Source organism: Carassius auratus, chromosome 30 (genome assembly GCF_003368295.1).
Source record: "Carassius auratus strain Wakin chromosome 30, ASM336829v1, whole genome shotgun sequence".
Lineage (NCBI taxonomy): Eukaryota > Metazoa > Chordata > Actinopteri > Cypriniformes > Cyprinidae > Carassius > Carassius auratus.
The window spans coordinates 17,972,211-17,983,469 of NC_039272.1; the positions used below are offsets into that span (position 1 = coordinate 17,972,211).

General features: G+C 37.1%; 1 protein-coding gene across 2 annotated transcripts; it reads right to left on the minus strand.

The window, feature by feature from the left end:
• Positions 1 to 85: 85 nt before the first annotated feature.
• On the minus strand, positions 86 to 8,050 carry rerglb (RERG/RAS-like b). 2 transcript variants are annotated; one of them, XM_026211848.1, is made up of 5 exons: positions 7,864 to 8,050; positions 6,905 to 6,961; positions 5,263 to 5,336; positions 4,627 to 4,775; positions 86 to 2,558 (listed from the first exon to the last, which is right to left on the minus strand). In XM_026211848.1, the coding sequence occupies exons 1-5, from the start codon at positions 7,913 to 7,915 to the stop codon at positions 2,279 to 2,281; spliced, it is 612 nt and encodes a 203-aa protein (XP_026067633.1). In that variant the 5' UTR covers positions 7,916 to 8,050; the 3' UTR covers positions 86 to 2,278. The 2 variants fall into 2 exon arrangements, with proteins under 2 accessions (XP_026067633.1, XP_026067632.1); XM_026211847.1 differs by having other exon boundaries at positions 4,627 to 4,805.
• Positions 8,051 to 11,259: the final 3,209 nt, after the last annotated feature.

Sequence of the window (11,259 nt, forward strand, 5' to 3'; positions counted from 1 at the left end):
GGGGATATAAACTTTTGACTGTATGATAGTGTCCAAGAAAACTCATCATTTATTAACTATAAAAAAAAAAAAAATTGTAGTAATAATAGGCATTTTATTAGTAGGGTATTAGATTAGTAAACATGTCACCACATTTAAAAACAAAAAAAATCAAGGTACACATTTTACTTCAGCTACAGTTGTAAGAAATGTTCTCTACAGTATGATGTGGAATTTAGCATTTTAAAGCTGCTCAAACAAATTAAAATAACAGCCAAACACAACCTGCTTAATCTAATCACACAAACTACTACTGAACTTGACATGACATTACTGGTACTTAAACAATAAACTGAAAAGTAGAATCAGTATTGTATTTTGTAACTTAAGCAGCAGTAAATCTGTTGAATTCTTCCTTCATCTGATAAGCAGCCTTGCGCAAAAGAATGTTCCCTTTTTTCTCCATGGACAACTCTAAATTTATTGATTTTTCTGAGATTCTTTGAATTTTTTTCTTCTGCTGTGTCTAATTAGACTCCCCATTTCCTTAGGTTGTGAATCTGTATATCATAAACACAAATTCAGGCACTCACAAAGGCCACTAAACACTAGGGCACTGATGGAAAACTGGGTCACACATAAATGTCACTGGTATTTATCAACAAGATCACTGTATTATATTCCAGGACCAGTGCCCTTCTAGTATGATTTGTGTTGTTTAGCATGCGTCTTCAGTAGATGTTAAAGTACAATGGCATGATGACATCTCCACTCATCCACCATTTCTCTTGAATCGTGAGACATGAATCATGACTGTATATAAGCAGGGTATACATGATTTACAGTGCATTGTGGAACAGTTTTGACAATGGGACAGTCCCAGAATTGTATTTTAATGCAACACATCATCCTTTTTATCCTTTAGAAGAGTCAATTTAAAAGTTCACACACAGTAGTTCTCCTTGACTGCTAACTTTTAAACAAAATGATCAGTATGATCCCAGCTAACAAAAAAATGCTCTCAGGATGTTTTGCAAACATTCCCATTAAGTAAATGTTCTCTGAGAATTTGAAATGCCCAGTTTTTACACAGGTCATTCCCAAGGGCCCACAAACCTCTTCTTGCATCTAAGTATGCGAAAAAGCTGCAGTTCATTGTTTTTATTCAAAAGACGCCCTGAGAATGCTACGGAAGGAATGCAGGAGAGTTTTATTTTAATTCCTCTGCCATGTTTTTTGTTAGAAAGGTAATTTACCTGCATTTTACACCTCATCACGGTATCTCGATATATAAATCTACTTCAACTTTGTTGTGCATTCCTTGACGCAAACGCGGTCTCGTGCCATTCAAAGATTTTCGGAGAGCAAGAGAAAGAATGTGTGCCGCTCTTTCAAGAGAAAAGCAAAAGCTTCACGAATTTGCAAACATTCCCCATTCTTCTAAACAATGTTGAAAATATTATCAAGAGGTGTATATATGTCAACAACAGACAAAAGTAGCTTTGGGTTTTGGGTTTGAGTCGGATAAAAGAAAAATCATAAAATAATAAAGAAACATAAGGCAGAGACTTCTTTCTAAAGAAAAAAATTCCATAAATGTAACCCCTGAACTCAAATTAATGCAAATAAATGCAAAGATGGTAATGCGAACAGCGAAGTATGTGTCATTGGGAGACTGTGTCAGCTACTGTAAACCAGTAGTGTTATATACACACATGCATTTATTTGTTTTAAAGGGGTGTTTGACTGCTTTTTGTTAATGCTTCTTAAAAAAAAAAAAAAAAAAAAAAAAGTTAAGTTTTACATAATTTACATTTATTCTACACAGCACAGTCTTTTTTCCAATAAATGATCTGATGATTTCCTGGTTTTATGAACCCCCCCTTTAACTGTTTATTACTGGTACCTATTTTCCCTTTGTAATCATACTTTATATCAGGGGCCTCATTGTGGGAATAGTCATGTAAATGAATAAATAATTGTAAGTAAAAAATAAAAAATGTGTAAAAATACTTATCCAGTAAATCATGAACACCTGGAAAAGTCATGGGATCGTCAAATATTGTTGGGGGGGGGGGCGGTTGTAGTCAAAAAGTACCACTGCTCTACTGTATATGATGATCTTGGCTGCGTGGGATTTTTCATAGTGGTTTGAATTTACACTATGTATCAAAGCATACTTCTATTCATACACATAAAACTTTTCCAAGAACATCAGGTTTAACAGGGACAAATCTCCATTACTGATTCAATGAAGACTGACTCATTGCTCTTTTCTGGGCTCTTTCATGTTCTGAACTCAAACAGACTTTCTCCTCTTGCCAAAGACATTGTTAATGAGCTTGGCCATAGATTTGGAGCCACTGTACCGCCTGCGGTCGCCTCTATGCTTGAGCTGTTCCATCACATGGCGGATGAGCTTTGTGAAGAGGTTGGAGATCTCCAGATAGTTCTCAGCTGCCGAAACCTCCTGGAAGAGGCATTTGTTCTCCTGGGCCAGAGAGCGGCCCTCCTCTTCACTCACTTGGCGGCTGTGGCATAAGTCCTGCTTGTTACCCACCAGGCAGATGGGAACCTCCCTATTGAAATGAAACCAGATGATTTGCTTTCAGGAGAAAATTGCTTTGGCCATCAGAACATGACCGTATGATTTATTAAGTAAATGACATAGTGGTTAGGAATACATTTATAATTACATGTATAATCTAGTTTAATATTGCTACAGCACATGTTCATAAACTGAGATTATTTTTCTCACAGTGTGTCCTAATAAGAACTAGAGTTGTTCCGATTCCGATACTAGTATCGGAAATATCTCCGATACCACAACAAATTCTGGCATCGGCATCGGCGAGTACATGAACCCATATACCGATCCGATACCATTTTCTTAAAAAAGACCTAGTTATGACCGCAAGCTCTGCCTAACCGCTGCACGGTTCTTCTTCGCTGCTCAAAATGCATTGAAAACACAGGAAGTTGTGCTGTGTTGCCACAAGCAACCCCTGTTTAGAGCAGCGAAGAAGAAATGAAAACGCGTTAGCAGCCCTTATCTATATATGACTGGATCACTCATCACATTCTAAACTGCCAAAAGACAGTGAAGCCGCTACTATATTATAGATCAGTGGTTAGCAGTATGTCTCTGTAGTACCGGTAGTTACAGACTCTCGAGTATATTCAGTACCGGCAACTGCGTTCAGTCGCTTCCGTGTAAGTCAAAACGCAGGGCTCCAGACAGTAGCCGAATATATACTAGTGTCTGTGAATATTAAACTGCAAAATACTATTTAAATATTACTCCCGCAAAATCTACATCTCTGTGGGTGACTGGCACAGATGCGCGAGAGCTCGCTGTTTTGTAGTCTCTGCTGTGTGTCATGAGGACACGAACGCATAAACCGTCACTTCATGAGAATTTACCGTTTCAATTGAGAATACTGTCATATCATAAACACAGACACTCAAAGATCTTCATGGCAGCCCATTAAAATAAATGTTTGGTTTACATGAGTAAATTGACAATATATAAAGCTACTGTTGTAGCCTACAGTAATAATAATACATCTCTATAATAATAATAATTATGCCTAGATGGTTGCTTGTTTTTTACTTGTTTTTTACTTGTTAGAGATTATCTGATTAATAGATCTTTTTTTATATTCCTAGACTTATTTGTTGCAGTTTTTTTATACAGTTATATTGTAAAACTTAAATACCTTTTTTAGTTTGCGGTGTTAGATTTTTGGCTGCATTTGAAGTTCTTTTTTGCATAAGAAAATAAATAATACTGTCAAATTCATGTTAGATAATAAAAATACTGTAATAAATACAGTAGTTCACCATGTATTTGTTCATGTTTTATTGAGGGATCTGTCTGAAGCACACCATAAAAAAATTCTAGCAATTTACACAGGGCTAGTAGTATATACAGCTGTATATACAGATATACACCCAGGTATCGGATCAGTACTCGGTATCGGCCGATACCCTGAGCCAGGTATCGGAATCGGTATCGGGAAGAGAAAAAGGGTATCGGAACATCTCTAATAAGAACAATGGCAAAGCTTATATTTTTCCCTCATCTGACACCATAGCAAATGAAACAGTAGACAATATATATCAAATGATCACAATGTGGTTGGAAATGGATTGGAAATTTGCTGCAAAGTACAACCACTTGATGCACTTTTTGAAGTGTCAAATTTTAAGCCTGTTTTGAGAACCATGTTGGATTCTGACCACCCATGAGTGACACCATGCCCGTTTCAGAGTTCTAATAGACTCCAGATGCCCAGTCTTAAGCTCACTTACTATTGTTTCAAAGGACTGTCAAATGGCAAATGACCAGTGAAACCTAAATCATCCAGACTTTTAGATTCCTCTCTAAATGCGATGGACTAAAATGGAAAGCTTTGGCCTGCTGGTAATACAGTTATCAAAACCACTGGAAACCATGCACACATGGACAGTTCTTTTGATTAGCTGATGTGACCCAGTCTGTCCTTTACAGATGTTCACAGATCTAAGCAGGAAGCCTCCACTCCGTTCTGCAAATGGTCCTCATTAATTCATTAAAATTCCTTCGTCCTATTCCAGTCAACATCAGACAAAGGTCAAAAGGTCACTGTAGGGACTCTGACTCACCCTTTACAGGTCTCTCGACGACTCTCTTTGATCTGCGCCAGGATGTTTTTGGCATTTAGGAAGGACGTACGGTCGCTGATGGTGTACACCACCACAAAGCCATCAGCCCAGTCCAGTGGTTCCTCTAGGATACATCTGCTTTCTTCACTCTGCCAGGGGGTGGTGGGCACACAGAGGTCCTGTCAAAAACACATGCTCATGCAAAATCTTGTCTGACAAAATTGAAAAGCGGATTGTTATTTCATTTGTTTAGAGCTGACTAGATCTCTACCAGAAGTTTTTGTTTTGGACGCAGTGATTGACTGCCATACATGTGTTGACTGTATATACACAGGCATTTAGTTACAGTGTAGAAAGGTGTCCATCTCGTGCATTCAGTTTTGGAAATCAAAGTAAAACAACAACTGGCGAAGTAAAAGTTCCCAGATGCAGCAGCTGTAAGACATGAGGCTCAGTTTTCAAAGGCTCTGCACTGTATATATACTCTGCTCCAGGGAAAGATCATAAATCCCATCAGAACACAACATGCATTTCCCATAAGAAGCAAGTATATCTCAGCATGTCGCCCTATGGCAGTGTTTGTATGAACACTAGCCATGAGCTCAGGGCAACCGTTATGAAAGAATAAACACATACCTGTGAGCACGGATCAAAGACTTCCAAGTTCAACTGTCTTCCGTCAATGGAGAGCCTTTTATGGTATAAGGAGTCTGCAAAAAATGATGTTGGATAAAAACCTTAGTATTAAAACAAATGGGCGCATCATAAAATTGGACCCCTTAAATCAAGGTAGACTGTTAAATGTTCGTATAAAATTGAAGTGAATAAAAGTAGAGTGCATGTGATGTGATACACATGTAGTTGTATCAGAGGTGCAGTGATTACTGGGAGCCTCAAAAATCCACGGCATGATTGGAAGGAATGGACTTTTAGGAACTAGACAACAAGTCTTGCTTGTACACAGAGTTGGGCCTTTTAAAAATGACGTAAACATTCATTATTTAGAGATGAAAATCGTGTCATCATTTACTAAACCTAATTGTCTTTCCTGTATGGGTTTCTCGTGTGGAACACAGGAGTAGATATTATGAAGAACATTTTTGTCCATATAATGAAAGCAAAAGGACTACCCTACTGACTTTTATTGAAAAGTAGAAAAAAAAGAAAAAATATTTTATATATATATATTATATATATATATTATATATATATATATATATATATATATATATATATATATATATATATATATATATATTATTTTGTGTTCTGCACAATCAATATAGTCATAAAGGTTTGGAAAGACATGAAATCAATTGTGACAGTATTTTTACTACGCCTGTAGAACTCATTAAATCAAAATGACAATTACAGGATGCCTGTATATTTTACAGATTATAAATGTGCATTACAAATCAGTTATGTTAATTTACCAAACTACTAGAAGTACCAAAATCTGCTTTGCACAGTACCTTAGAAACCTTTTCTGTGTTCAAAATTTGCTAAATGTATGTAACGAGCGAGTTACATCATAAATTAATCTACTAAACCGACTTTTTGTCTTATCCCAAATCACTATGGTACATTTATAATAAGTTAATATTTTTGGACTATTGTAGCCTGTTCGGGTCGTCACCGCTGCGGAGTAACACATACCTGCGTGAATCGACATAGACATAAGCTTGGAGAAGTAGCTCCGGTTAGAATTTTCTTCCGCGGGATGCGTGCAGTTCTATTTATTAATTAAAAGCTAGAGCGCCAAAATGTTCATAGTGTTGCTTTAAAATGTATTGATGACCATCATAATGATGTGTTAAAAGAGAAAGCAACAAGAAGAATCAGTTAATTAGTAAACATTGTAAATATGTTGCATACTATATAACAAAATACAATTAGAAAAACACATGACACTAAAACAACAATTCGTATTTTTCTATTTAAAAAAATACATTGTACTCTAGAGAGTAATCTTTTTTTTTTTTTTTTTGCAATAAGCTTTGTATAAATTTATTCTTTTTAGTCATTTTAATCCTTTTACTCATTTCACTTTTCACAGTTTTGCAGTAAGATGCATCTTTATTTCCAGTTGTATATAAACAATGTCCTATTGCCTAAGCTTGCAGTTATGTTTTTCCTCTATTAAATGAACAATAAACCTTTGATATGTGAATTACAGCCTTTAATAATTACAGACATAACACTGAGGCAGATAAAACCCATGAACACATGAGTAAAATTCTTGCTGTGGTATTAAATGTGCATGTGAGACTGTACTTACTGGTATTTGATGCATATTCTCCAATGAATCGCTTGGTCAAGAATCTCACCAAAACCGCTGAGAGAGAGAAGATCACTGATTAGTCACTTATTGAGATTGATCATCCTTAGCCTTGATGTAAATGACTCGTATGACAGCTTAAAATAAGTAGAGAGGGCACAAGGTCAAAGTTCAGCCCCTCATCAAAGACCTGGCCAGTCTACAGTGAATGCAGGGGCATATTTGGCACAGGAATAATGTACATTTTCTCCATGAGCACACTACCTGGCCTATATTAAATATTTGAGCCATGAAGCTATGCTGGCTCATTGACTCATTGATGTCGGGCTTGAGTTTCCATGAACAAATACGCACACAGCGGCTGCTTTCAATCCCTCTACCCAAATATAAACCATTAAGTAGTCAGGGTTCAACTCGTATTCCTCTCAAATGTGCAACAATAGACTCTCCTTCACCCTGGTCATTTGGATCAGAAGCCTGACTGAGGACCCCTCCGCTAAACTAGAGTTTCGCTCTCAGGGGACGTAGCATCATCATTTCCCAAACACCTAATAGTCATTAGCACAGGTATGCAGCCTGAAGCACTAAATGTTCCTATGCTTCTGAGTGGAACAAAAAATAAGCTTTCCCCAATTTCAGCAATTACTTGCCTTTCACAACCATCTATTTTAATTTCCCTCTGAGATGACTTGTATAAGCATGACCTCACTACTGATCTGTTCCAATATACAAAGTGCTTTCAGTGTTTGTAGAGGGCAGACACAATGTCTCAGTGCATTGTAAAAGCACTCACACACATTACTGTACAACACTCACATGGATGATTTCCAACTCAACATGTGAGGACCATGCAACAGGGCGCATGGATTAAAGAGATGCTGTAAAGTTTCAGTTAATCTGACAAACAGATTTATGCATATAAACAAACAAACTACATAGAGTATAAGAAGAGTACTCACCAGATTTGCCTGCTCCCTCACTCCCCAGCAGGGCTAGTTTGATGTCATTCATTGTTGTAGATGGTGCCCTGTGTTTGCTGTGTCCAAGTAGTTGGTCAGTCCCAGTCACAACTCTTTACTATTTACTCTGCTCAGTGAAGTGGTGCCACGCTCTCTCTTACTCTCTTTCTGTTAAACATGCAGACGTTCCTTTCCTCCATCTCTCCTCCCACTACTCATAGAGAGCTGAGCTGCCAAAAGGTCAATTCAACATCCTTTCAACACACTTAGTTGTTCAGATAAGTGGATAACTTTGCTTCAATAAATTTCAACCGAAGTGCTTTATGATCTGATTTCGATCAGAAACTGATTTAGATTTGAGCCAAATTAAACAAAACTTAAACTTTTTGTTCACAGTCCAAACGTGCTGCTGGAACTATTTAGTGACTCATTTTGCAAGATACATCATTGCACCAGTAGGCGGCGAAAAGTGGAAATTGACTCATGGAATCATGTTACTCAGAGCCTTGCAACAGCTCTACCGTGACTACCAATAATTGTCTATCTATGTTGCTCTGTCAATAAAAATAATCTCAAACAAACTCACAGCATGTGATTCTCAGATTCTCAATTGAGATTCTCAAGAATCTCAAGATCAGTAGTAGTTATTTAAGATTGATGTCATTTGGAATTGGTGAAATGGGCTTGGAAAAAAAAACAGAAGGTCTGCACACATCAAAAAACTGATTTTAAATGCAAAATTGATTTTAGTCCGCTCGAAATACATTGCAAGACGAACATGTTCTCCACAAAACTCAGATAGCGCGCATGCAAAATTCACCATTAAAAATATGATCTTTCATGTGCAGAAGTGTGTCAGAGATCTAGCCCCATACCAAAAGTCTTTTTAAGACACACCTCAAAAATAAATTTTTCCAGCTGTTATAATAAATGATCTTTTGTGTATTTTGGGCTGAAACTTAACAGACACATTCTGGAGACACCCAAGACCAATATTACATCTTGTAAAAAGGGGAAACATAGGTGCCCATTAAAGACTATTTTGATTATAGATCATCGACTAATTTAAGATGGTCTCTTATTAACACCTGGAAAGTCTCCACCGTGGCAACTACTGGTTATAAAACAAAACAAAATAATTGATCTTAAACATTATAGAATACCTCAATTTACCTCAGACTCAAGAGTTTATTTATATAGTGTAATATAGTCAGGAATCAAGTCATCCTGAGCCTCAGATTCAGAACATACTTACATACTCTTCTGGTTGCTTGTAGGCTCTCAGAAATAAACGTACAAAAGCCATCACTGGAGTGGTACCTTTTTTGAAAGGTACAAATATGTACCATAATATATGCATCCTTGGTGTACTTTTTTAAGGATGACATGCTAGTGACAGTTTTTGTAACCTTTTTTCTGATAGTGTATAACCTCTAAAGCAATTCCCTAATATGAAATACAAGTAAACACAGTCTTACTGAAATTGAAGTTTGGGTCAGGTATTTAAAGTTGTTGGCAAAGCTGTCTCACATCAAATATGCCGTCTCTCAATTATCTGGGCAAACATGTTAGCCCCAACAGCAAAGTTCCCAGTGCCAACAACTCGGCCAAGAATGTCAGCCATATTTTGATTGCAGGGATCAATTCCTTTTAAAGTGGAGAGCAGCAATCAATTTTCCCTCTTTTCCAGAACAGTTCCAAAAATTGAAAGACGTTCAGCCATCCAAACTCCAATTTCATGGGCTGCTACACTGGTCAGGGAGTCTTTTTTTCCATGGACCTTATTTTCTGTCTCAGTCTTTTCATTCTTCAGCTGAGTTCACCCCGGTGTCCCATTATTATTCTGTTATGTTTCATTTGATTTTTGTCGTCTGAGGACTCACAGACACTTTAGAAATACAAAAGCTTAAAATGTGCCCGGCACCACAATTATGTGGCACATATCAGGCTTCGTTCATTTCACTACTGAGTATATCACTTTAGACAGAGTGGAATTTCATTAAATTACAGCTATAAACTAATTTTGTGGAATCAGTGAGGCCTAAAACAGAATATCCCTCAAGTCACTCAAGTTAAAAAGCTTGCAAAGACCTCAAAACAAGCAATCACTGACAGGAAAAAAAAAATGATTACGAAACAGAAGAATGCCTATGATTATGAAAGAGAAGGATGCTATACATCACTCAAATATATATATAAAAGGCAAACTCTAAACTGGCCAAACAGCCCACAGATGTGAATCAAGCACAGACGCATTTGTTAGGGCTATATACTTTCTCATTTGCGAAGCCATAAATATCGTTTCTATTAGACTGCAACATGTTATAAAGCCTGCCGTTTATTTACTTGCATGTTCTGTATGGAATTTCGTAATTATCTACATATTTTAAATGCAGTTGCATGTCTAATAACAATCAAAGTATTTCAAAAGGCACACACAAAGGAATGGGCAAAATTGCCCATTAAACTACAAGAAATCATGACCTCCTTTAGGAGTCGTTATAAATGAGTACTCAAAGCTGAAGGGGGGAAAATGAGGCCAGCTGTATCTCATGAGAAGAAGAGGAAAGGGGGATTTAAAAGCTGCCAGTAGAGTTATTGCATCATGTCTGTGTTTAGTGCAGCCTTGTGGGGGCTCTGCTCTTATCCCCCATCTTTAAGAAGGCAATCAGGGGTGGAATCCTGCAAGTATTGGGGGAATTCTCCCAGACCCAGACCAGACACTGATCTGATTTAAGTGTCATCAGGAAGCTGTCAGTTAAGATGAGCCAGGAAGTGTCTGCTGGGGTTAAGAATTACACCTTTCCAGGGAAACTCAATTTGTAAAGGAAAAAAAAAATCCGATATCAGTGAAGAAAGGCGATCACCCTTTTAGATGGCATCAAAGCTCACTTAATATCTTTTTATCTGAAGGAATTGTTAGAGGAAGACTGTCCAAAATGAGATCCAGTGAGAGTCAGCAAGAAACAAATGATCCGCGTTTAGTATTTCTGCCAAACACGGCACATTGTAAATTGTGCCAATGTGCATTTCTAAGAATTATTTGATGCTTTATTAAAATTTTTGGCCTTCAATTTAAACAAAAAATTATTTTTTTGAAGACATCGCTAAAGAAAAATACTGCCATCTTAAAAAAGCAACACGTAAGTAATTAATCGAACTGATGTCATACTAAAGCAACAGTCCTGATTGCGGAATCTTTATCTTCCAATATTAACAAAAACAGTGTCCTGTTACCCTTGTGCAGAAGACGTATGCATTTTGTTTTCACATATCAAACACAAAGTGGAAAAACCTCATACTGATTTCGCGTGGCCGGTGGAGATGTCATCTGAATGTTTTTCACTTGTAATGAAATTATCCAGGACCCTCTTCTTGGCTTATGGCCTCCGTGCT